The 27,804-nt window shown below is 45.1% G+C and overlaps 1 protein-coding gene across 6 annotated transcripts in view; it reads left to right on the forward strand.

The window, feature by feature from the left end:
- The window catches only part of NADK (NAD kinase), a 90,771-nt gene that overhangs the window by 24,693 nt on the left and 38,274 nt on the right, over positions 1 to 27,804 (forward strand). For 4 of the 6 annotated variants that reach the window (XM_040427633.1, XM_040427596.1, XM_040427616.1 and 1 more), the window contains exons 2-3: positions 6,814 to 7,033; positions 26,234 to 26,317. In XM_040427633.1, the coding sequence (XP_040283567.1) occupies positions 6,855 to 7,033; positions 26,234 to 26,317 (263 nt within the window). In that variant the 5' untranslated portion in view covers positions 6,814 to 6,854. Of the gene's footprint in view, positions 1 to 6,590; positions 6,723 to 6,813; positions 7,034 to 26,233; positions 26,318 to 27,804 lie in introns of those variants that run through there. The other 2 variants (XM_040427604.1, XM_040427625.1) reach the window with 2 other exon arrangements.

Below are 27,804 nucleotides of genomic sequence, written 5' to 3' on the forward strand. Positions count from 1 at the left end.
CGTATTGTCAGACCATCTAGTCAAATATTTAACTATCCTATGGCCGGGGACAAAGATTTTTCACTTAGAAAATTCTCTATAATTATTAACTTTTTGGCTTAGTCCGCACAAGATAGAATTTTTTTTTTTCCCCTTCATATTTTAATGCTAATCGGAGGTTATTCACCAGCAAAATCTGCATACGTTGAAGGGGTGAAGTCTGTGGGGCACATTCACACCTGTCTTTGTTTCCCCTTACGCTTCCAGAGGATTAGCCTAATTTATGACAAGTTATGCGCCTCGTCATAAATTTGGCTAATCCTCCGGTAGCCGTGCCCCCGGTAGGCGTAGTTCTTAGCCAACATGTACACGTTAGTAAATTTGCCCGCCCCTGACCTTTCCCCCGATCCTGCCCAACTGTCGAAAAAATTCAACACCGGTCGCGCTACTTAATATTGTCACGCGGCCGGTGAAAAAGGTAACTATTTTTTATATCTAAAATAGTCGCGAGCCCCTTGATTATTAACCCCCTGTGCGTATTGTACTGGAATTTGCTATGGAAATGCGGTGCAAATCTGCAGCGTCTGAACTTGTCCAGGTGCGGGTTGACAAACGGAAGATTCGCAGGTCCTTTCATGTGGATTTCTGTGGATTTTCGCAACATTTCTGCTCCATAATCCGCACGAGTGTTTTTTTTTTTTGTCTTGGGTTTTCCATAGATCTCCGCCTTGCTTTGCAAAGGGTGAAATGTGCACACAAACAAATGACATTCTGCGGATTCCAAAATCCTCACAGCAGGTACATTTCTGCACAGAAAAAAAAAGGCAAAGTGTGGGTGAGATTTGTCGGATCTCGTTTGCTTTGCTACGCTGCATGAAAATCTGCGTGGAAAAACCATGCATAATCCGCAACGTGACAGGTGCCCTAACCTTTGGGGTACTTTTTCTAGAGCCTGAAAACCCCTTTTATATAAAAGTGGTAATATTTCAGGCCTTTTATTATGTGAATACGCAGTTCCCTTTCTCTAATGGTCCTTTGTGTGTACAGGTCGCAAACCACCAGTTTTGTGTATCTTTTACAGACGAGATGTTGCTACACTTCCTATCATTTGGTGTGAAAAGTACCAAGTATTGTGGAAGTGGGGGCTGCAGGGATTGTGTATGAAGGTTTTGTAAGACGATTTAGCAGAAGTGGCTGTAATTTCTTCTTTGTATAAAAAGTGAGGAAATCCTAGAAATGTAGCCGAGCCTTTGTGCCGTGATGCATGGCATCTCCCTTTCACCCAGGCTGTTTTTCCTTTTGATCTACATGGTTATCACGCTGTGTGATTATTGGCATTTAAGCAGTGTTCTACACCTGCAGGTCCTTTAGGGTGTGTTCAGACATTGCGGGGTGAGCCCGCCAAGCCTAGAACAGCATGTAGTTGTAGATAAGTAGGTGCATCGTGACCAGCCCCTGAATGGGAGGCATTCATGGTACAGGTTGGGTGAATTAATGCTCCATTAAAGGGGTTGTGTCACTTCGGCAAGTGGCATTTATTATGTAGAGAAAGTTAATACAAGGCACTTACTAATGTACTGTGATTGTCCATATTGCTTCCTTTGCTGGCTTGATTCATTTTTCCATCACATTATACACTGCTCGTTTCCATGGTTACAGACCACCCTGTAATACAGCAGTGGCGGCCGTGCTTGCACACTATAGGAAAAAGCGCCCACCTCTCTGGTGGCCAAGATCGTGTGGGCGCACATAGGCTGGTGCTTTTTCTTATAGTGACAAAGAAGGGCCCCCGCTGCTGGATTACAGGGTGGTCGTAACCATGGAAACAAGCAGTGTATAATGTGATGGAAAAATGAATCCAGCCAGCAAAGGAAGCAATTTGGACAATCCATTAGTAAGTGCCTTGTATTAACTTTCTCTACATGATAAATGCTATTTGCTGAAGTGAGACAACCCCTTTACGGATCCATTCACACGTCCGCAACTGTTTTGCGGTCCGCAAAAGACAGACATCGGCCATGTGCGTTCCACGTTTTGCCGTCCGCACATGGCCGACACTATAATAGAAATGCCTTTTCTTGTCCGTGGCTGCAGACAAGAATAGGACATGTTAGTTTATTTTTTTGCAGGGCCGCAGAACTCTGAAGACCGTTTTATCCCAGATTTCAGAGAGAGTGTTCGTTTTAGGAAAGAAAGGGGGGGGGGGGGTTAAAAGAGCTGAACTGGAGAGTAAGGCATTTTTTTTAGTAATAAGATATATTGCAGATTTTCTTATATTCCCCATGACTATTGATTTATGCAAATTTTGGGTGAAACGGCATTGATCGTTTGAAGGTTATCTGTCTCATGACAAATACCCTTAAAGCTTCAATCAATGTGGAGACTTATTATTCAATTCCTTCACTGTAGGCCAATTTCACACGGAGACTCCTTTTTGGGCCCACATTACCCCAAACCGTGAGACGTTCTAAGGATATGAACTTGTTGAACTACCCAATTATATGGTGATCTAAATTGAACCCTATGAGGTCAGGACTTTATAGCCACATTTTGTCCCTAAAATGCAACCTTATTACACCTATCTGTACTAAACCTTCAGCAGGGTCTACTGCTAGTGCCCTAACCATCAGCTTGGACTGTGCAGTCCTAGATCTAGAAAGCTAGCGGGAGTTGGTCATCTTGAGGGGTGGGAGGGGGGGGGGGGGGGAATTCGTCGAGTAATTTCTTGGATAACAAATGGCTTATTGTAATACTGGCCATAAAATAATAATTCCTTTCATTGTGGAACAGCGTGAACATGGATGTACTGAGGAATGTGCATACATTTTGCTGGTCTTGGCTCTTTTGCTTTCCAGCACATTTGGATGTTTCTGTAAAACAAAATGCAGCCTGTTGTCCTACAGTAATTCGAACCCCAGCCTGACTGCCCTCTGTACCAGGGGACTTCAGTGTTTGCATCTGATGTCACATCTTACTTAAAGGGGTTGAAGACTTTGGGCAGTCCCTTTTTTTTGTTAGAAGGGTTCCTCGTCAATAAGCAGATCACAGGTCATCCTTGTGTTTGGACCACCAGCGATCAGCCGTAAATTGTGCCACCAGCAAGTGTGTCATTTTCCTGCAGTGCCACCACAGGGCAAATGGAGCATTACGCAAGTGTGCATAGAGGCAGAGCTTGTTAGGAGCTCATTTGCATCTCTTTTTTTTTTTTTTTCCCCGAATTCCGGAGGAGCATGTATGGCCTAGAAGTCTCCTCACGCTGATTAAGGCACTCTCTCCCCAAGACGAGATAATACCCCCAAAACAAGTGCCATCCATTTACTGAATAGAGGAGTCTGTCCTCCAAAGAGAGATGCTGTACTCTCCTCTGACTGACCTCTAAGGCTAGTTTCACACTAGTGGCAGGTGAGTCCGGCAGGCTGTTCCGACGGGTGAACAGCCTGTCAGATCCGTCCTGCCGCTAGTTCACGTGTGCCCCCGGACTGCCTCTCCGTCCCCATTGACTATAATGGGGCGGAGCTCCAGCGGCAGCGCACAGCGAGAGGCAACCTAGCCTCTAGCCGTGCGCTGCCGCCGGAACTCCGCCCCCGCCCCCCTTATAGTCAATGGGGATGGAGCGGCAGGACGAATCAGACAGGCTGTTCACCTGGCGGAACAGCCTGCCGCTAGTGTAAAAGTACCCTAACACCTACATATTATTACCCTCATTGGTCATTTTATTACTGGTCAGCTACACAATTGATGAAGTTACTTTGTATTATTTAACCCCTGTTAATGCCTTTTTTTAGATCCAGTTTTTAGATGGGTTGGGTTTAATGAAGTGCACTGCTTTGGATATTCAGTTGTCCGCATCGCACACCTCACATACGGGAAGAGACTGTAAAAAGAGAGAAACTAAAGACTCTGGGACTAGGCAACCGGTTACTAAATATGACAATTCAAGTTGGGGTTTATGCACACGAACATATATATTTTTTCCGTTCAGTTTTTGACAGGTCCGTATGGGAAACCATTCACTTCAATGGGGCTTGAAAAAATATATGGAAATGACTCTGTGAGCATTCTGTGTCCGCATGTCCGTTCCACAAAATAATAGAACATGTCCTGTTCTTATTCACTTTGCAGACGAGGACAGGCATTGTTACAAGGCATCCACATTAAAAAAAAGGACGTCACACGGATGTTTTTGTTTTGCTGACTGCAAAATACATACGGTCGTGTGCACGAGCCGTTAGAACCTCTGTGATTTGACTGGAGACATCTAGGTGTTTGACGCTAATGGAAACTGTCAGAACCGTCACACAAGTTTCAATTACGGACATTATTGTCACACTGTCCCCAATGGGACTCACAATCTAACGTCTCTATCAGTATGTCTTTGGAGTGTGGGAGAAAACCAGAGAACCCCGAGGAAATACATGCAAACACGGGGAGAACCTACACACTCCATGCAGATGTTGTCCTTGGTCAGATTCCAACCTAGGACCCCATTGCTGCAAGGCACCAGTGCGAACCACCGAGCCACCGTGCTGCCCATACTGCCATACACCTTAGATGTATGTTGGCCAAACCCACCAGTTTTGGTTGGACTGGCCAACCATCTAGTGCAGGGATCAGCAACCTCCGGCACTCCAGGTGTTCTGAAACTACAACTCCCAGAGTGTTCCATTCTCTTCTATGGGAGATAGAAGAACAGCTGAGCATGTTTGCATGCTGGGAGATGTAGTTTCACAGCACCTGGAGTGCCGAGGGTTGCTGATCCCTGATCTAGTGTGTGACTTTTTGCTGCCAGGAGACGTGCAATGTCACATCTCATTGTATGACTCAAGTGGCTACCCGACACCTCTGATTTAGTCACTACTTGCATTCCCCATGTAATAACTTCTGGAGCATCTATTCTTCTCTTATAACTTATTCTGTGCCATTCCTTTATTATTTCTGCTAGAAGTAATCATTAAAGGGGTTATCCAAGACCTAACACCAGGTTTAGTTTGCCTCTGCATACTCCCCAGTACAAATTTGTAATTCACTTGCCTTTCAAAATCTGCAGCGTTCGCCCGCTCTGATGCGTGGTCAGATGACATGTTTGCTGGCGTCACTTGAAAACATCCACTCCAGTTAGTCGTCGGGTCCCATAATCTCCAGTGCTGATGTCGATGGAACGTCATCAGCGCTGCTACAACGCCCTCCACGCGGCTCCTCCCCGCCAACCACCCCAGTTTCAGCCTACTGTTCCCTGACGCTCCCCGTTGACGTGTTTGGCTTGAAACGCATGAGAGAACCGTGCTCATCAGTTGTTCTACTAAGGCACCAATCCGCTGCCTGCATCTGATCAATCCCATCCATAAATCCCCTCCTATTCTACAATGTACGGCCATATTACAAAAATCCCACTATTGTGGAACAGGGGAGGAGAGTATGACGAGATTTATCAGATGTAGGCACGAACTGGGGTGGTTGACGTGGAGGAGCGCTGGTGACGTTCCATCGACATCAGCGCTGGGGATTATGGGACCCGACGACTAAATTGAGCGACTATTTTCAAGTGAAGGCGGCAGATGTCATGTGACAGCACATCAGAGCGGGCGAACGCTACAGATTGTTAAAGGCAATTGAATTAGAAAGTTGTACAGGGGACTACACTGAGGCAAGCGAAACCAGGTTTTAGGTCTTGGATAATCCCTTTAATTGGTAGCATGCGCAATGAAGGTCCAGGTGGGTGTGACATTGGCAGCACTGATTGGATAGTGTCAGACTATGCAGGGACAAACCCCTAACTGGTGACACCCATCTGGAACTGCTGGTAACTCATCTATAACTTCTTGCAGGAATAATAAAGAAACGGTACAACAGTCAAAAGAATAAACTCTCCAGAATTGTTTTTGCATGGGGGATGCCAATAAATACTAAAACAGACATTTTAGGAGAGGTTCTCTTTAAAAGTGTTTTCCAGGGCTAGCCAATTGATGGCCTCTCTTCAGGGTTCGTCTTTAGTGTTAGTTTGGTGGGGGGTTGTTTTTGGCCCCCTTGCGGCGCTCTCTCTTCATTGTTCATATTGCTCGGTACACATGCAGGCCGTTTTGTAGCAGAGTTGTCCCATTCATGTAGTATTAACTTGTCCACTTGGGGGCGCATTCCCATCATGTGTCTTTACAGGTTTGCCGGGAGAACAAAGCACAGTATAATGCCTCATGCACATGACCGTATCCATTTTGAGGTCCGCAAATCGCTAATCCACAAAATACAGATGCGGTCCGTGAGTCGTCTGCATTTTAATTGCAGACCCATTGTTTTTAATCTTTTTGCAAGATGTACATACGGATGTGGAATGCACACGGATGATCTGTGTGCTTTCCACATCGATATGTCTGTTCCGTGAGACAATAGAACATATCCTATACTTGTACGCAAAGTACGGACCGCATGCGTAATTTGAGGACTGCAGAACCGATACGGTAGTCTGTAAACTCAGTGTTTGCTTCTGTAAATCCAGGTACCTTCTGCAAGATAATTTACCACAATGTAGCAACCTGCATTTTCTTCCTCCTTCGGCAACGCTTTATCCTGTTTGTGTAATCCACAGACTTTTCTCGTTCCTGGTATTAACCTATGCTGGTAGACAGGAAGCCGGGTGGAGTTTCCTCCAACCTTCAGTGTAATGTTGAATGGATTCATAGGCTGTCAGCTCAGGCAGGTAGTCTTTCGGGTTCTCTCTTCCCTCCTCGGTGAGTCTCGCTGTCAGCTAGGTGGGGATGTGTCTAGTGATTTTATGTCTCTGAGATATATATATATATATATATATATATCTATATCCTGAAATATTTCTTCCTCTTATAGGTATTCTCATTCTTTGTGAGTGACTCATTCCCAACTGCACCATGGAGCGATCTCAGAACACGGCGTGCGACAAAGACAAGAGTGTGAACGCAGAAGAAGCACTTTTTTTTCAAGCCTGTGACTTCGAGGAGGATATCAATCGTGGGAAACCCATTCGAGGAAGGGCAAAATCACGCAGTCTGTCTGCATCTCCAGGACCTGGAAGCACCAAGGAATTCAGGTATGTGGGGGGAAAAATTTAGTGGCTAGCTTGAAATTTTTTTATTTTTTTACTGCATATATTTATTGGTATAAATGTTTCATCTCTTGTGAACTGGGGTCTTGCTTTTGGTTGGTCAGTGGGCTGCTGTCCATCCCCTGTAGGATACCATCCATCCCCTGGTGGCTGCTGGTCGCCCGTGGGCTGCCGTCCAACCCCTGGTGGCTGCTGCCCGTCCCCTGGTCGCCTGTGGGCTGACGTCCAACCCATGGTGGCTGCTGTCCATCCCCTGGTCGCCTGTGGGCTGCTGTCTGACCCCTGGTGGCTGCTGCCCGTCCCCTGGTCGCCTGTGGGCTGACGTCCAACCCATGGTGGCTGCTGTCCATCCCCTGGTCGCCTGTGGGCTGCCGTCCGACCCCTGGTGGCTGCTGCCCGTCCCCTGGTCGCCTGTGGGCTGACGTCCAACCCATGGTGGCTGCTGTCCATCCCCTGGTCGCCCGTGGGCTGCCGTCCAACCCCTGGTGGCTGCTGCCCGTCCCCTGGTCGCCTGTGGGCTGACGTCCAACCCATGGTGGCTGCTGTCCATCCCCTGGTCGCCTGTGGGCTGCTGTCTGACCCCTGGTGGCTGCTCTCCATCCCCTGGTCGCCCGTGGGCTGCCGTCCGACCCCTGGTGGCTGCTCTCCATCCCCTGGTCGCCCGTGGGCTGCCGTCCGACCCCTGGTGGCTGCTCTCCATCCCCTGGTCGCCCGTGGGCTGCCGTCCGACCCCTGGTGGCTGCTGCCGATCCCTTGGTCGCCCATGGGCTGCCCTCCGACCCCTGGTGGCTGCTGTCCAGTCCCTAAGAAATAAAATAGTTTGTGATACAATGAGGGAACTCAAGCCAACAATATCTGGAAACCCTGGCTCCACAAATAAGCACCTTGTAGATTAAAATCAAAGTTTTCTCACTTCAAATCTTGTATTTCAGAGACTAGTGCACGATGTTAGGGTTCCAAGCATGGTTCTCTTGTTTTGGTAGCTAAGGGGTAAATCTTGAATGAAAAATATCTATACAGGGGTATTCCCCATGTTGTAATCTTATGGCTTATTGCTATGATATGTAACACATTATGATTCATGAGGGTCTGAGAACAAAGGAACAAGGGTCCTTTTGCTATTTGTCTGCATTTTAGGGAAGCAGTGTTTGCAGGGTCAGAAGAGGGTCCCTGAGAAGTCGCTCCATCTCTTAACTCGTGCTGTGGTTCAGTCATTCTGAGGATCAGTGCAGGTCCCTTTTAAGATCGTCGATCAACCACATAATAGATTGCATGCTTCCTACTGAAAACAAACCTCCTTGGCACAGAAGACACATTCTGATCGGTGATATTATTTCATTGTTTAATTTCCAAAAACAAATTGTTGTAACCCCTGCTGCCAAATGTTAGTAATTTCATAGATCAGTTTCCGGGAAGGAAGTTTTATCTGTGTGGATATACGACATATAATAAACATTCAGGCTAAGACCAAGCCTAAAAGGAATGGAAAGTAAATTTTTGCGTAGCTAAGAGCATTAACGGGAACCTGTCGCCTCCATTTTGTCACCTGAGCTGTGCTATCTGCTTTGTCAAGTAAAAGGATATCATTCTTCCGCATTTACAGCATGCTCCATACTTTTGCTACTCAAGAAAACGTGCCATGTTGTCGGGGGGTAATAATTCAATTAAGAATTTCACCCACACTATCAAATTAGTCTTAATAAAATGAAATATCATTTTCTGTGTCTCTTACCAAGTCCTAGTAGGAATCTCACTTTTGCTCCTAGGAAAGCTGGGTGGTCCATCATAGCGCATCTCATTATGGCTTTCATCTTGATAGACCCCTCTAGAGAGCTCAACTTCTCTCTTTTTCTCCCTCCTCTTTCTCCGTACACGAGTAATTATTCCCCCCCTTATCGAAGAATCATCCCCTTTAAATTAACCACCTGAGCTCCCCTAGCTTAAAGGGCTTCTGTCACCCCACTAAAGTGATTTTTTTTTTTGGGGCTAGTTAAATTAGTTATATAGCGATATATGAAAATATAATTGTGTTACTTACATTGATGCAGCAGTTTATTCAAAAAACAAAGTTTTATCATATGCAAATTCGGTCTCTACCAGCAAGTAGGGCGGCTACTTGCTGGTAGCTGCTGCAGAAAACCGCCCCCTCCTCTTGTTGATTGACAGGGCCAGCCGGGATCTCCTCCTCCGGCCAGCCCTGTCGGCATAATCAAAAATCGTGCGCCTGTGTTGATTCGGCGCAGGCGCTCTGAGATGAGGAGGCTCGCCTCCTCAGAACTCCCTCAGTGCGCCTGCGCCGATGACATCACCGAAATAGAAGACGTCATCGGCGCAGGCGCACTGAGGGAGTTCTGAGGAGACGAGCCTCCTCATCTCAGAGCGCCTGCGCCGAATCAACACAGGCGCGCGATTTTTGAAATGCCGACAGGGCTGGCCGGAGGAGGAGATCCCGGCTGGCCCTGTCAATCAACAAGAGGAGGGGGCGGTTTTCTGCAGCAGCTACCAGCAAGTAGACGCCCTACTTGCTTGTAGAGACCGAATTTGCATATGATAAAACTTCGTTTTTTGAATAAACTGCTGGATCAATGTAAGTAACACAATTATATTTTCATATATCGCTATATAACTAATTTAACTAGCCCCAAAAAAAAAAATCACTTTAGTGGGGTGACAGAAGCCCTTTAAACGCCCTTAATGACCAGGCCACTTTTTACACTTCTGCACTACACTACTTTCACCATTTATTGCTCGGTCATGCATCTTACCACCCAAATTAATTTTACCTCCTTTTCTTCTCACTAATAGAGCTTTCATTTGGTGGTATTTCATTGCTGCTGCCATTTTTACTTTTTTTTTTTATTAATCGAAATTTAACGATTTTTTTGCAAAAAAATGACATTTTTCACTTTCAGTTGTAAAATTTAGCAAAAAAACCGACCTCCATATATAATTTTTACTCTAAATTTATTGTTCTACATGTCTTTGATAAAAAAAAAATGTTTGGGTAAAAAAAAAATGGTTTGGGTAAAAGTTATAGCGTTTACAAACTATGGTACAAAAATGTGAATTTCCTCTTTTTGAAGCAGCTCTGACTTTCTGAGCACCTGTCATGTTTCCTGAGGTTCTACAATAGCCAGACAGTACAAACACCCCACAAATGACCCCATTTCGGAAAGTAGACACCCTAAGGTATTCGCTGATGGGCATAGTGAGTTCATAGAAGTTTTTATTTTTTGTCACAAGTTAGCGGAAAATTATGATTTTTTTTTTTTTTTTTTTTTCTTACAAAGTCTCATATTCCACTAACTTGTGACAAAAAATAAAAACTTCCATGAACTCACTATGCCCATCACGAAATACCTTGGGGTGTCTTCTTTCCAAAATGGGGTCACTTGTGGGGTAGTTATACTGCCCTGGCATTTTAGGGGCCCAAATGTGTGCGAAGTAGTTTGAAATCAAAATCTGTAAAATATGGCCGGTGAAATCCGAAAGGTGCTCTTTGGAATGTGAGCCCCTTTGCCCACCTAGGCTGCAAAAAAGTGTCACACATGTGGTATTGCCGTACTCAGGAGAAGTTGGGCAATGTGTTTTGGGGTGTCATTTTACATATACCCATGCTGGGTGAGATAAATATCTCGGTCAAATGCCAACTTTGTATAAAACAATGGGAAAAGTTGTCTTTTGCCAAGATATTTCTCTCACCCAGCATGGGTATATGTAAAAAGACACCCCAAAACACATTCCCCACCTTCTCCTGAGTACGGAGATACCACATGTGTGACACTTTTATGCAGCCTAGGTGGGCAAAGGGGCCCACATTCCAAAGAGCAACTTTTGGATTTCACCGGCCATTTTTTACAGATTTTGATTTCAAACCACTTCTCACGCATTCGGGCCCCTAAAATGCCAGGGCAGTATAACTACCCCACAATTGACCCCATTTTGGAAAGAAGACACCCCAAGGTATTTCGTGATGGGCATAGTGAGTTCATGGAAGTTTTTATTTTTTGTCACAAGTTAGTGGAATATGAGACTTTGTAAGAAAAAAAAATCATCATTTTCCACTAACTTGTGACAAAAAATAAAAAATTCGAGGAACTCGCCATGCCCCTCACGGAATACCTTGGGGTGTCTTCTTTCCAAAATGGGGTCACTTGTGGGGTAGTTATACTGCCCTGGCATTCTAGGGGCCCTAATGTGTGGTAAGTAGTTTGAAATAAAAATGTGTAAAAAATGACCTGTGAAATCCTAAAGGTGCTCTTTGGAATGTGGGCCCCTTTGCCCACCTAGGCTGCAAAAAAGTGTCACACATGTGGTATTGCCGTACTCAGGAGAAGTTGGGCAATGTGTTTTGGGGTGTCTTTTTACATATACTCATGCTGGGTGAGAGAAATATCTCGGCAAAAGACAACTTTTCCCATTTTTTTATACAAAGTTGGCATTTGACCAAGATATTTATCTCACCCAGCATGGTTATATGTAAAATGACACCTCAAAACACATTGCCCAACTTCTCCTGAGTACGGCGATACCAGATGTGTGACACTTTTTTGCAGCCTAGATGCGCAAAGGGGCCCACATTCCTTTTATGAGGGCATTTTTAGACATTTGGATCCCTGATTTCTTCTCACGCTTTAGGGCCCCTAAAATGCCAGGGCAGTATAAATACCCCACATGTGACCCCATTTTGGAAAGAAGACACCCCAAGGTATTTAATGAGGGGCATGGCGAATTCATAGAATTTTTTTTTTTTTTTTTGGCACAAGTTAGCGGAAATTTTTATTTTTTTTGTTTTTTCTCACAAAGTCTCCCTTTCCGCTAACTTGGGACAAAAATTTCAATCTTTCATGGACTCAATATGCCCCTCACGGAATACCTTGGGGTGTCTTCTTTCCGAAATGGGGTCACATGTGGGGTATTTATACTGCCCTGGCATTTTAGGGGCCCTAAAGCGTGAGAAGAAGTCTGGAATATAAATGTCTAAAAATTTTTACGCATTTGGATTCCGTGAGGGGTATGGTGAGTTCATGTGAGATTTAATTTTTTGACACAAGTTAGTGGAATATGAGACTTTGTAAGAAAAAAAAAAAATTTCTGCTAACTTGGGCCAAATAAATGTCTGAATGGAGCCTTACAGGGGGGTGATCAATGACAGGGGAGTCTATATGGGGTGATCACCCCCCTGTCATTGATCACCCCCCTATAAGGCTCCATTCAGATGTCCGTATGTGTTTTGCGGACCCGATCCATGTATCCGTGGATCCGTAAAAAACATACGGACGTTTGAATGGAGCCTTACAGGGGGGTGATCAATGACAGAGGGGTGATCAGGGAGTCTATATGGGGTGATCACCCCCCTGTAAGGCTCCATTTAGACGTCCGTATGTGTTTTGCGGATCCGATCCATGTATCAGTGGATCCGTAAAAATCATACGGACGTCTGAATGGAGCCTTACAAGGGGGTGATCAATGACAGGGGGGTGATCAGGGAGTCTATATGGGGTGATCAGGGGTTAATAAGTGACGGGGGGGGGGGGGGGGGGTGTAGTGTAATGGTGGTCGATCCAAGCAAAAGGGATCACCAGAGGACCAGGTAGCAGGTATATTAGACGCTGTTATCAAAACAGCGTCTAATATACCTGTTAGGGGTTAAAAAAAATCGCATCTCCAGTCTGCCAGCGAACGATCGCTGCTGGCAGGCTGGAGATCCACTCGCTTACCTTCCAATCCTATGAACGCGCGCGCCTGTGTGCGCGCGTTCACAGGAAATCTCGCGAGATGACGCACGGATGCCTCCAGGAGGAATGAATCGACCGCCTCCAGGACGCATCCGTGCGTTAGGCGGTCGGGAGGTGGTTAAGGATTCCCAATCAGGTAAGGTGGGTGTATTCGCATGCTAATAACACCATGATGTCATATTAACTCCTAATATGGTATAGAACAAATAATGAAATAATATAATATTGTCCATCTGCCTCCAGATGGCACTGCGGTACTGTAGATGAACATCACAACTTTTAAGCATTAAAATTAAATATCTAATAATACGTTCACATGACCTCGTTGACCTTTTTATATAAATCATTGAGGAAGGTCTTTTCCTGACACTTTTAATTACCTATATCCTGGACTTGTTGGAGTTGACTGTCTTCTCCTATCTTTTTGAAATATAGGTTGACTTGATGAAAATTTTATATAGCGGCTTTGATGCTTCGCATGGGAACTTGTACATTTCACTTATCTACATCCATAAATAACTATTGTTTTGAAATCCAATTAACATAAACTTACTTGTTTCTGTACCTTCTACAATACCTTCTAAGTGGTAAATACATGGTATAACATATATATAAAAATCGATACATTGTTACACATAGATAACACATTATATGAATTATTGATTAACATATGTTGTAAACTAAATATACCATACAGCGATATATATATATATATAATATAACAGGGCTCCAGACAAAAAAAAATCTCAAGGAGCCATTGGCTCCTAATCTGAAAAATTTAGGAGCCAAATGAATTTTTTAGTCGCCAAATGTAAAATACATATAATTATAATAAAAAATAAAAGACTTGTCTGGCTACAGTGCGGGGAAAGCGGACTGGGGTGACGTTACGCAGTCCGGCATGCTGCCCAGGTGTGGCATGGCACAGTAGGGCCCATCCCTTGCGGCTCTTCAGCGTACGGGGCCCCAGTGAACACTGAACAGACGCGTCCACTCTGGGGTTCACCTGAACCCCTACTACTTTGGTGTAAGAGCGGCTCAGCCCCAGCTGGCTGAGCAAGGCCTACAGCTGAGCCCATATCCGGTAGTTATTTAGGCAGTTAAAGAGAAGGGCAGACTTCATGGGCCCCCTTGTAGGGAGGCTTCCAGTAGGGCCCCTTGGGTTTGTAGTAGGGGGGCTGTAGCCGGTAAGTGGGCCCATAGTTTGGGAAGGGCGGATAGGGAGGGTGCATGATCAGAGTCCTGCAAGGAGCAGGTGGGCTGCGCGGCTGCCCCTTATATCAGCCTAACGTTACTTTAACGACCAGCAGCCTTAACACCTTCACTGCCAGCCACACCTGAGCCTCCCCAGCGTGGTGGCATCTCCGCATCGTAGGCTGTACAAATGGCAGAGTGCTCCCTCATACCGCTGCACGTGTGCCAACTGATGGAACTGGTCACAATCACACTTATCAGGCTCACACCAGAAAAGGTTCCCCCCCACTTTAGCATAAAATAGGGGATGTGCAGAGAAAGTTAGGTAGGTAGGTAGGCAGGGGGAATACTGGGCAGCAGCAGCCATTAGCAAGTGGTGAGGTGATCATCAGTCATCTCACCACTTGCTAATGTTAAGTATGTAAAGGGTTAATAGGAGCCCCGCGCTGGTCAAGACACTAAAAAGTCTTAGGAGGAGGAGATAACCTCTCCTCCTACTAAGCACGGACTATTGAAAGAGATATGGTTCACTGGCTTTTTAGTGTCTTGACCAGCGGCTCCTATTAACCCTTTTATTCCCTTATTAAGAATGTTTGTGAGCCCAGGCAGGGAGCTCACACGGAGCACCAGCAGCGGCCCCCTGAGTGTTATCAGGGTTGTAAAGACGATAAGGATTAGCCTTTATCAGCGGCAGCGCAGGGGTGACTGTGACAGTCTGTGGCTTCTCAAGCTAACCTCTGTTCTATGGAGCGGCTCCCTGTCTTCATGACTCTGAAGCTGCTGCTGTGTTCAGCGCGGGACAATGGGGGTGTGAGAGGAGCATCCAATGGTACAGCAGCACACTGATACTGACCAATCAGCAGCCTCCTCTCTAATAACAGAGCTCTATACTGTGCGGAGCTCTGTTATTGGATTGCCGCCTGCCTGCTGGATGAAATGCTGTTCTTCTTAAAGCGGCAGAGCAGCGGAGGCTCTAGGCGCAAATGGCGACAAGACTACAAAGTCTTGTCGCCATTTTGCAATTCTAAGTCGCATTGGCGACCATTTTGGTCGCCACCTGGAGCCCTGTATAATTATGAATATATAAATTGAACCTCTTACAGCAGGTGTGCCTCAAGGATATGAGTCTTTATCAAGTAACCTTGTTCCCTCCAGACAGACATGTCTTAGGAAGTACGTTTACTCCTCTAGATAGTCCCATATCTTTAGTAATAACTTTTAAATACAATGTCCGTTTATGTTCACAATTATTTTTATATAAACTGAACTTGCCATGAACTCATCTTGGCTTCCTCAGCCACATATTAGAACTTTGGTTCAGGCTGATTTTATTCTTAATGGCAATGAGATGAGCATATATTTTGATTATAATGTCATTAGATAATATTTTATACGTATGAAAATGCACAACAATGTGCAGATTGACACTTGGGAGTCCCCTGGGCGTTCCAAGCTTGGGAGGAGTCTGATATATTCATAAGTTTAGAGGCAACCCTGTCTGTCGTGATTGACACTGCAGCCTAGATATGCTCCATGAAATCCCATATACCATGATCTAATGTTCACCAGCGTGATCAAGCAGACTCTACTCTACTGCGCAGGCGTGTCACTACGCATGTCAGGAAGGAGAGAAAGACTCTGATGACATTGGGGTGGGCACAGGTGCTCTGTGAAGCTAAGATACTGGAGATATAGAGGATTTGAAAGTTTTGTGGAGGAACTGGGGAAGAGACCAGGCTGTCAATCAGCAAGAGAGAGATGGACTGGAGGCAGAATAAATAACTGATGACGCAACGATGGCTCATGGACATGTGCCATATGTGCTATATCAAAAGGGATTACACATATGTGGGCAACATTTTTAAAAGCGAACGATTGTGATGATTTTAGGCTAGATATCTGTTATAGTGGGTTTGATGATGAAAATGATTGGACAAGTTCCATTATGGTCTCTTTCACACGAGCGAGTTTTCACCACGGGTGCAATACGTGAATTGAACGCATAAAACCTGCACTGAATCTTGGGTCTTTGCACATGAGCGTTGTTTTTCATGCATCAGTTCTGCCTTGCGTGAGAATCGCAGCATGTTCTGTATTCTGGGGTTTTCACGCAGCCCTGGCCCCATACAAGCAAATGAGGCTTCAGTGAAAAACGCATTGCATTCGGATGCAGTCCAGATGCAATCCGTTTTTCACTGATGGTTGCTAGGAGATATTTATAAATCTTCAATTTTTTTTTCCCACGCGCGAGAAAAACGCATCAAAACTGATTTCACCCACGCGGAAAAAACCGAAAACACTGAACACAATCACAGACCAAGTTGACTGAACTTCCGTGCAAAACCAGCAGTTTCTTCCTGAACAGACCCTGAGAGAATCCGTAATGCTCTCGTTTGAGAGGGGCCTAAAAGTTACAAAATTCTCTTCCATAGGTCTCTTAGCTGTGTCTGGTTCTGGAAAGCTGTGGAATGGCTAATACAGGGGCATCCCAATAAATTAGAATATCATCAAAGAGTGAAACTCGTATATTCTATAGATTCATTACAAACAGAGTGATCTAGTTTCAAGTGTTTATTTCTTTTAATGTTGATGATTATGGCTTAGAGCTAAAGAAAACTCAAAAGTCTGAATATTGTGAAAAAGTTCAATATTGTAGACTTATGATGTCACACCATCAACACAAAACATCTGCAAAGGTTTCCTAAGCCTTTAAATGGTCCCTCCGTCTGGTTCAGTAAGCTACACAATCATGGGGAAGACTGCTGACTTGACAGTTGTCCAGAAGACAGTCAGTGACACCCTCCACAAGGAGGGTAAGACACAAAATGTCATTGCTAAAGAAGCTGGCTGTATCTAAACATTAATAGAAAGTTGAGTGAAAGGAAAAAGTGTGCTAGAAAAGCTGCACAAACAGGGATAACTGCAGCCTTGAAAGAATTGTCAAGAAAAGGCCATTCGAGAATTTGGGGGAGATTCACAAGGAGTGGACTGCGGCTGGAGTCGGTGCTTCAAGAGCCACCACACACAGAGGTATCCAGGACATGGCCTACAACTGTCACATTCCTTGTCTCTGGGTCATGAGTGGCTTGGCACGTCAGAAGCATCTTACCTGGGCTAATGAGAAATAGGACTGGACTTTTGCTCAGTGGTCCAAAGTCCTGTTTTCAGAAGAAATTATAATTTGCATTTCATTTGGAAATTTAAGGCCCCAGAGTGGAGAGGAAAAAGAGTGGAGAGGCACAAAATGCAAGTTGCTTGAGGTCCATTGTAAAGTTTTTCAGTCAGTGATGGTTTGGGGAGCCATGATATCTGCTAGTGTTGGTCCACTGTGTTATATCAAGTCCAAAGTCAGCGCAGCCGTCAACCAGGAAATTTTGGAGCACTTTATGCTTCCCTCTGCAGACAAGCTTTATGGAGATGCTGATTTCATTTTCCAGTAGGATCTGGCACCTGCCCACACTGCCAAAAGTACCAGTACCTGGTTTAATAATACTGTATCATTGTGCTTGATTGGCCAGCAAACTCGCCTGACCTAAACCTAGAGAATCTTAGGTATTGTCAAGAGGAAGAGGAGACATCAGACCCAACAATGCAGACGAGAAGATCGCTATCAAAGCAACCTGGGCCTCCATAACACCTCAGCAGTGCCGCAGGCTGATCCTCCATTCCACACGGCATTGATGCAGTAATTCATGTAAATGGAGCACACAGCAAGTACTGAGTCCATATACTGTACATACTTTTCAGTAGGCCAACATTTCTGTATTAATCATTTTTAATTGGTCTTATATAATATTCTAATTTTCTGAACATTTAAAATTGATCTCTCTGTGTGTAATGAATCTATAGAATAGGAGTTTGAACTTTTGAATTTTTAATCACTGAAATGACCTTTCGATCACATTCTAATTTATTTAGCTGCACCTGTATAAATGCAGTTAGCATTATCATAGAAGTGTAACCCTTTCCCAGACCCCTGAATGACAGCATGGCCATATTTGTCAGCAATCTGGGCACAAGGATGAATGACTGCAGTTACTATGTGAGAATCTGGGAAAGTTACATAGTTAATACGGATGAGAAAAGACATCCGGTAAGTCCAAGTCCAACCAAGAAGTTGGGCCCAGTGCAAAGATGTAATGTCAGCCATCTTTGTGGTCACCCAGCTTTCCAGTTTGATTGACTGAAAACCTGACTTGGAAAACTGTTGTATTCTTCTCAGTCTTTTATCTGTGTATCTTCTTTCCTGGGGCGTTTCTTGTCTGACCACCATCACACTCACTAATAATGAATGGGCAGTAACCCAATAGATCGAGAACGGCTCAGGCACATGAATAATGGATGGAGCAGTGTGACATACGCCATACAATAGGTTTATCCACTGGCTGACACATGAGGAAAGAAGCGGCCAGCACAGGGCAGAGACGCCGGGAAGAGGGTTATTTTATTATGTGGGTCATACTTTTCAATTTAATTTTTTTATATATATATTTTGTCAATACAAAAATCAGCACAGTATGCAAAAATGAGATAATAAAACGTCCACTCACTGGGTCTGCTGGTAAAAATGCGAGAAGGGTTAAATGTAGTGTAGAAAAGGTAGATGCACATGGCAGCGAGATGTGACCACAGTCCAAGGATTTGTCTGACAGCATATCCTTCAAGGCAAGGCAGAACTGAACTGCCAACACAGAGGCTTGGCGGGACTGTCCTTATGTCTCATGCTGTCATGGCCGTCTCAGTCTCTTCTCGGGAAATACAGGCGTTGCACTGGTGGATTGTTCCTGCTGCCGCCAGCCACAGATGTCAAGTCTAACATGACCGCTAAGCAGAGAGAATAGGGTGCACGGCAGCTTTTGTTACCCATTTGTGTATTTATTACTCACTTATATAGCGCTAACCTATTCCGCAGCGCTTTACAGACGTCATCAAGCTGTCCCCAATGGGGCTCACAATCTAAGGTCCCTATCACGGTGTCTTTGGCATGTAGGAGGAAACCCACGCAAACATGGGGAGAACATACAAACTCCATGCAGATGTTGTCCTTGGTCGGATTTGAACCTAGGACCCCAGCGCTGCAAGACACCAGTGCTAACCACTGAGCCACCATGCTGCCCATGTTCACTATCCATTGTCCAAATTATTATTATTTTTTTTCCAAAGATCTCTTTATTGAAGTGAGAAATCACTTGCACAGCAATAAACACATGAACAGTACATCGTACAAGAATTGCATCAAAGCATACTGTACATGCAGTTGTAAAGGCTTGATTTCTCAAATCACTATTTTACAATTTTATGCCCCAAATCCCCCCCCCCCCTTTCCCCCCGCCCATGAACACCAATCTAAGACCCTGGAACTTGAAGTGGTTTTGGCACAAAGCATCGCCCCCCACCTCCGGTGATTTGCTCACCCAAGTGCCAAATTACAATCCCAGTTTCCCTAACCTATTTGCAAGCTGAGCCTTCAAATACCAGCCAGTCAGTTTAAATGGGGCTATAAGTTCCTGGATTTCAATATCGGACAGTCGTTTCTCTATGAACCTCCTCCATTTTTTTAATGAACCTCTCAATCAAACGTTCCTTATCCTGTTCTACTTCCAGTCTTTCCAGGTAGAGAACATTTTTCATCGTCCCAATTACCTCCTCCCACACTGGTACTTCCCCTCCTAACCAGTGTCGTAAGAGAGACTTCTTTACCGACATCAGTAGAAGGTGTATACCTGGCTTAGCAACCACCGCCCCTATTTCCTCCTCCTGATTTTTAGGTATATAGTGAAATATACACTGCTGGGGTGTGGGACCCACCGTTTCTCCCCAAATGTCTCCTATTGATTCTATGGCCTGCTTCCATAACGGTTGCACCTTCGGGCATTCCCATATGGCATGCAGTAATCCTGCTTTCGGGAGGCTACACTTAGGACATTCACGCAGATAATGGGCAGGGGCGTCTTGATAGGATAAATTAAAGGCGTACGTCGCTCTATGCATGAGTCTTAATTGTGTCTCTCTCCACTGTTCATTGTATGTCGCCCGCCTAACCAATTCCATGCCCGCCCTCATCTTCTTTGCTATATTTAGATCAGATAATTCTCTTTCCCAGGGTTTGTAAGCCCCTTTCACCAAGCCTATTGTCTGAATGCTATAGAGTCTCCGGTGTAACTCAGAGAGGGGCATGTGGGAGCCATCCCTGCCCAGCAAAGCCGCAAACCATGCTAGCCTCTCGGGATCACCAACAGAATTCGCCTGGGCCTTACAATAACTTCTAATTTGTTGATAGGGGAGATAGTGGGCATCATGTAAGTCAAACTGTGTTTTTACTTGGTCCCAAGATAGCCAGTGGAGACCAGAAGTGTGTAGTAGATCCTTAAGTCTCATTATATTTGATTCCCTCCATGTCTGGAACATAATATTCTCTCTGCCCTGGGGGAACGCCGGCAGTGACCATAATGGCAATCTGGGTGACAAATAGTAGGGAAGTCCATAAATCTTCCTAATCGCCTTCCACGCCATTATGGTGTCCTTTAGTAGAATAGACTGTCTTATTGACACCGGAATGTCTTTCAGCCTAGAGTGTAGTAGAGCCTCTAGATTTTCCCCACCAGCCAGTTCACTTTCGATAATAATCGCCGAATAGTGTCCCGTGCCCCACACCCAATCACGCACATGTCTGAATAGCGACGCCAAGTTGTACTGGCGAATATTCGGTAATTGTAGCCCCCGTTCATCCTTCATCATCGTTAATTTGGCATAGGCAATGCGTGGCCTCTTAGTTTTCCAGAGGAAGCGATTGAACGCTCTCTGCATCCTAACTACATCTGTGTGTTTTAGCAGCAATGGAATTGTCTGGAGCGGATAAAGTAGTTTTGGGAAGCTTACCATTTTAATTAAATGCGCCCTCCCACACACCGACAAGGGTAGATCCTGCCATTTCTCTAGTTCACTTTCTATTTTGAGGAAGAGAGGGGGATAATTCAAAGTGTATATTGACGCTGGGGTGCGTCCTATCTTAATGCCCAAGTAGGTCAGATAGTCCTTCTGAACTTCCACCCTATTTTGTAAATGTCTCGCTGCGGGGGACCGGTGGTCTAAGAACAGTAGCTGACTTTTTTCCACGTTGACCCTATAACCCGTGGCCCTGCCATAGAGGTTCAAAGCCTCTAGAATCCTATCTAACTGGAGCTCTGGAGATCCAAGATATAACAAGATATCATCGGCCCCTATCTTGATGCCCTCAAAGATGTCCGATTTAATCAACCATCTCGCCAAGGGCTCCATTGCCAAATTAAAGAGTATCGGGGACAAGGGGCAACCCTGCCGCGTACCCTTTTCCAGCGTAATTGGTTTGGATAAAAAGCCCTGTACATTCACTCGTGCCTGGGGGTTTTCATAGAGCGCCTTCAGGAAACTTCTGAAGCGTCCTGTGATATTAACCCTGTCCAGCACCCAAATTTTTTGTATCGATTTTCCTATCCTCAGGATAGACCATCATTATCTGATTGGCATGGGTCACCCTGCCCCCCAACGACCAGTTGTTCCCAAGTAGCTTTGCGTCGGAAGTGCACAGTTCGGTCCACTGTGTAGTGCATAGAGCTTGGTTACTGCAGCATTCACATCAATGGGAGCGGAGCTGCAGTTACCAGCCTCGTCCACTAGACTGGAAATCTGCACTAAAAGCAGGTAAAGGGGTCTTCATTAGCAGGCATTACTTCTTGGTCATGCTGGTGAATGCAGTGTGTGCCTCATCCGTTGCAGATTGCTGGATATAGATTTCACCTATTGTATTTTAAAGAGTGAAATCCCTTTCAAATGCCACATGTTACATATATCGGGGCACATTTATCTAAAACGCCGGTCTTAATAAAGGCCGTGTGCTGGCGGTGGACCCGCCGAAATAATGAAGAGGCGCCGGCCTCTTTATAGCTGCAGCGGATCCTCCACCTCTTCGAAATGTAAGACAACTTCCTAGCTTTCTTACATTTAGACCTTTTTTTATGCCTGAAACAGTAAGGACTCATGCACACAACCATTGAATGTCTTGCGGTCTGCAAATTGATGATCTGCAAAACAGATACCGGCCATTTTGTGGAATGGAACGTCTGGCCCCTAATAGAACAGTCCTATCCTTGTCCATAATGCGGTGTTTCATGCTTTCCCATCCTTTGCACATATATTTGCTTAATGCTCGGGGTCTGATGTTCCTCCTTTGCTGGTTGATGTAATCTAATGCTCTGTTCACATCCAGCTCTGAGTGGTTAATGGGGTGGTGGATTTGACTAAGCATGACTTTGCAGTCCTGGCGTCACTCCTACCCCAGCACCCTCCTCTACTGTACTGCTTGCCAGCCCGTAGCCTATGACTGCAGTGTCATCATGACCGTGGTGGAGAGGACGTCATCTGCCCCCCTCTCCACCACAGTGAATGTTTGTATGCTTTGTTTTATTTAACAGGCATGTCCAACTCCTCCAGCATTGTATAGGACATTCTAGAAAGAATCCTTGGTTAGTGATGAACACGTTCTAGAAAAAATATACATCTTAAAGAGTAACTTAACTTTCAATTAAAGTTTTTTGTAAAATGTCCTAAATGCCTTAATAATACTTTTTGTAATAAACTTTTATTAATGGATTTTTAATAGTCTTTTCCCTCCCTAAGGGCTCATTCAGACGGCCGTATGCTGTCCGCAAAAATACTGAATGCTATCCGTTTTTTTGCGGATCCGCAAAAAAACGGATCTGCAAAAAAACGGATAGCATTCAGTATTTTTGCGGACCCATAGACTTCAATGGGGCCATGTCCTGATTTTCACGGACAAGTATAGGACATGTTTCATTTTTTTTGTTGATCCGCAAAAAAATGGATAGCATTAGGTATTTTTGCGGACAGCATACGGCCGTCTGAATGAGCCCTTAAGCGCACTTTTCTGTACTCCGCTGACTTCTCAGCCGAGTACGGAGACTACTGTTTGTGAATGGGGCTGCAGTGCATGGAGTACATTGTGCCCGTGCTCCCCGAGGTTGGCTAAATGCTGGCATAGCGCATGGGTACCCCGTAACCATGCGCTATGCCAGGTTTAGGCGGGGCGGCTCCTGCATGTCTGCTATGCCAGCATTTAGCCAACCTCGGGGGGGGCACGGGCAGGAACAGCAATGTGTGCTTCTGCCCGTACTCCATGCGCTGCAGCCCCATTCATAAACTGTAGACTACAGAAAACTCTATTAAAAATCTATTAATAAAGTATATTACAAAAAAGTATTATTATGGCATTTAGGACATTTTACAAAAAACTTAGAGGTTGCCCAAGTTATATTTATCGATAACCTAACCTCAGGTCATCAATATCAGATCAGCGGGGGGTCCGACAGCCGGCACCCCCGCCAATCAGCTGTTTGAAGAGAAGGCGCGCGCCGTGCCAGCGCTGCCTCCTCTTCATTGTTTACCTGCTTGCCGTCGCATCTGCAGCGGTGAGCAGGTATATTTACACCCAAGCTGTCCCATTCATTTCAATGGGATGGATCGTTCGTATACACTTCTATAGTAGCGATCCTTACCATTGAAATGAATGGGGACGGCTTGGGTGTAATTACACCTGCTCACCGCTGCAGATGCGACGGCGAGGAGGCAGCGCTGGCAAGGTGCTCGCCTTCTCTTCAAACAGCTGATTGGTGGGGGTGCCAGTCCAATCCATCAATAAATATAACTTTGACAACCCCTTTAATTAAAACTTTAGTTACTTTTAAGACCTCATGCACATGACTGTGTTTTTGGTCCGTGTCTGATCCGCATTTTGTTGTGAATCGCACACGGACCCATTCATTTCTATGGGTCTACAAAATGGAACCGGACGGAACACGGATGTGCGGGCTGCGTTTACATGCAACCATCATCTCCTCTGTACGGTGACTAGTGATCACTCCTGCGACCGCTCGCCCCCATTGTTTCTGAGCAGCAGATCCCCGTTTACACAGGACGGTCTGCTGCCTAGTAATGATACATTTTTGATACCGGACAAAAGATCTGGTCGACCGACTAATGAATGTTTGCTCGTTCATTAGATGATTCCTTGCCCCGTGTGCTGGCCATGCCCATATTGCAGCCCACAAACATTCACTTGAATGAGTTGGCAATCCGGAATATACGGAGCGGAAGGCAACGGAAGCACTATTGGGGGGGGGGCAGCGGTGAATGGCATTATCCTAAGCTAGGCCAGATCTGGCTAGTGTGAACCCTACCCTTACAAAGGACAATTATTGAGAATAAGCATTTTTACCAACGATCACCGAAAATTGGAGCAATGATCAGTCCTTGGGACTAGAGGTGAGCGAATTTCATGTTATGAAATTCGTTCACACTTCGTTTGGTGGTAAAAGCAGAATTGCGTTATGGATTTCCGTTACCATGGACCATAACGCAATTCTATGACGGAATGCATAACGGAAGGCCTTTGGAGGTTTTCTGTCATAATAGAAGTCTATGGCCTGCTTAACGGATCCGTCCCGTTTCCGTTATGCAGCAGAGGACTCCCCTGCATAACGGAAACGGGATGGATCCGTTTTGCAGCCGATGGGCTTTTATTATGACGGAATGAATAACGAAATGCCTCTACCATGACGGACCATAACGCAATTCTGCTTTTACCACCAAACGAAGTGTGAACGAATTTCAAAATATGAAATTCGCCCATCTCTACTTAGGACCATTAGTTTCTGTGGTGTTTTTACAGTGTACCGGTGTATACTCTTATGAGGGCCAAGTGGCATCCTCACCTTTCCTGAGCCTGTTGGTTCTCTGTAAATGAGAAAGCTGTGCAGTCCCCAACACCATCTAATGTAAATGTTAAATAGGAGGAGGGGAGGAGGGGGATGCAGCTTCTGGCTTGGTGTTTCTGTGACATGATGCGGGGAGAAGGAGGCAGGTCTAGGTTTTTGTAACCAGTAGAATTTCAACCTTTTACTGAATAGTTTTATTCTAAATCTTTACTTGCATTTTTTGCTGTGTTTAAGACTTTTTTTTTTTTCTAGATTTTAGATTTCATAATGCAGCTTTTGTCATATATGCTGTATGAAAGTGCATCACAAAAATGTCCGTCTTTTTTCAATTTAAAATGATTGACAGAGGTGACCTCCAATACTTAGATACACAGTCAGGGGGTTTAACCACTATCCCCGAACAACCAGCCTAAAATATCACCTTCACTTCTCCAAACACAGACACAAGCAGGGAGATAGAGAGGAAGAGATACTCTCCCTGTATAGTCCCTAGGTTAACCCTGCCAATGATGAGAGCCATCCCGTGCCTGATTGGCTCTGTATGGTCCCCGACAAAGAAGTCACCCCCACACCAGAAGCCAATAAAGATGGGAGGAGTATATTTTGGACCTTATTCAGCCAAGGTGTATGGCTGAAATAGGACTTAAATGGGTTGTGTCACTTCAGCAAATAGCATTTACGGTATTATGTAGTGAAAGTTGATACAAGGCACTTACTAATGTATTCCATGGTTACGACCACCTTGCAATCCAACAGCAATGGTCGTGCTTGCACATTATAGGAAAAAATGCCAGCTGAGACCACAGGAGCGCACATAGGCTGCTGCTTTTTCCTATAGTGTGCAAGTACGGCCACTGCTGTTGGATTGCTGGGTGGTCGTAACCCCTGGATATGAGCAGTGTATATTGTGATGAAAAAATTAATCCAGCCAGCAAAGGAAGTAATATGGACAATCACAATACATTAGTAAGTGCCTTGTATTAACTTTCTCTACATAATGAATGCCATTTGCTGAAGTGAGACAGCCACTCAGCAGGAATCCAGGCCGGTATCTCACGGTCCATGTTCCACGGACGTGTGCATGAGGCTTTATCCGGAGATTAGACCATCGCTATAAAAACTATGGTCAATCCCTTTAATATAGACCAAAAAAGGGCCCAATGTGTTTTGCTACAGTAGCCAGCAAACGTCATCAGATGTCACCCAAATAAACGTGATATAGTGAGCGATCTGAAATGGCCAGAGCCACGGCCACTCCTGCAAGTATAGCATGTATAGTACACAAATGACACAGCAGGATTGCTTACAGTATACGAACATGCCCGGGAGTGTAAGGATGGAGCCGTATCTACTGGGCATAAAAATTCATGCGTATACTGTACAACCGGCAGAAATATCAGAAGTGGGATGTTTTACATGTAGAAAGGAGGTTCATCTGTGATAATGATTTGCTTCTCTAACTTTCTATGCTTTTTTATTTGCAGGAGAACGAGATCCATGCATGGACCATGCCCAGTAACTACGTTCGGACCAAAGGCCTGTATGCTGCAGAATCCGAAAGCGATCATGTAAGTCGTAGTCCACGGGAACAGTCATTTTTAATGTATTTTTGGTTTACTTGTGTTCCTAGTCCTGTGTTTTAGTATGACTAGAATGTGTTATAGGGCACAAATACAGTGGGTCTGTCAGCTGAATTTGCCGCCTTGGGTTAGGGCAGTGTATTTTAGCTACGGTCCATACTTTAGTAGGCAAACACCACAAAACATGTTGTGCCACTTGGCTACCTGTAGCACTTAAAGGGGTTGTCCCGTGTCCTATATTGATGACCTATCCTCAAAGGGGCAAACCCCTCCCTTTGGCCAGACCTGCGAAGGTAAGCATACTTGCCTCCTTCTCCGCTCCTAGGATGTAAACTTATGTTTTGATGCTGCAAAACGGATCCGTTCCATTTCTGTTATGCAAGAGAGGACTACAGCATAACGGAAACTGAACGGATCCCTTTTGCAGCCCATATAGACTTCTATTATGACGGAATGAATAACGGAATGCCTCTAAAGGCATTCCGTTATGCTTTCCGTCATAGCGTTATGGTCCGTGGTAACGGAATCCATAACGCAATTCACCTTTTACCACCAAACTGAGTGTGAACGAATTTCATAAGCGGAAATTCGCTTATCTCTAATCACCACCCTCCACATATATACACTGCGTGCAGAATTATTAGGCAAATGAGTATTTTGACCACATCTTCCTCTTTATGCATGTTGTCTTACACCAAGCTGTATAGGCTCGAAAGCCTACTACCAATTAAGCATATTAGGTGATGTGCATCTCTGTAATGAGAAGGGGTGTGGTCTAATGACATCAACACCCTATATTAGGTGTGCATAATTATTAGGCAACTTCCTTTCCTTTGGCAAAATGGGTCAAAAGAAGGACTTGACAGGCTCAGAAAAGTCAAAAATAGTGAGATATCTTGCAGAGGGATGCAGCACTCTTAAAATTGCAAAGCTTCTGAAGCGTGATCATCGAACAATCAAGCGTTTCATTCAAAATAGTCAACAGGGTCGCAAGAAGCGTGTGGAAAAACCAAGGCGCAAAATAACTGCCCATGAACTGAGAAAAGTCAAGCGTGCAGCTGCCAAGATGCCACTTGCCACCAGTTTGGCCATATTTCAGAGCTGCAACATCACTGGAGTGCCCAAAAGCACAAGGTGTGCAATACTCAGAGACATGGCCAAGGTAAGAAAGGCTGAAAGACGACCACCACTGAACAAGACACACAAGCTGAAACGTCAAGACTGGGCCAAGAAATATCTCAAGACTGATTTTTCTAAGGTTTTATGGACTGATGAAATGAGAGTGAGTCTTGATGGGCCAGATGGATGGGCCCGTGGCTGGATTGGTAAAGGGCAGAGAGCTCCAGTCCGACTCAGACGCCAGCAAGGTGGAGGTGGAGTACTGGTTTGGGCTGGTATCATCAAAGATGAGCTTGTGGGGCCTTTTCGGGTTGAGGATGGAGTCAAGCTCAACTCCCAGTCCTACTGCCAGTTTC

The sequence above is a fragment of the Bufo bufo genome, chromosome 1 (assembly GCF_905171765.1).
Source record: "Bufo bufo chromosome 1, aBufBuf1.1, whole genome shotgun sequence".
In the NCBI taxonomy this organism is placed as follows: domain Eukaryota; kingdom Metazoa; phylum Chordata; class Amphibia; order Anura; family Bufonidae; genus Bufo; species Bufo bufo.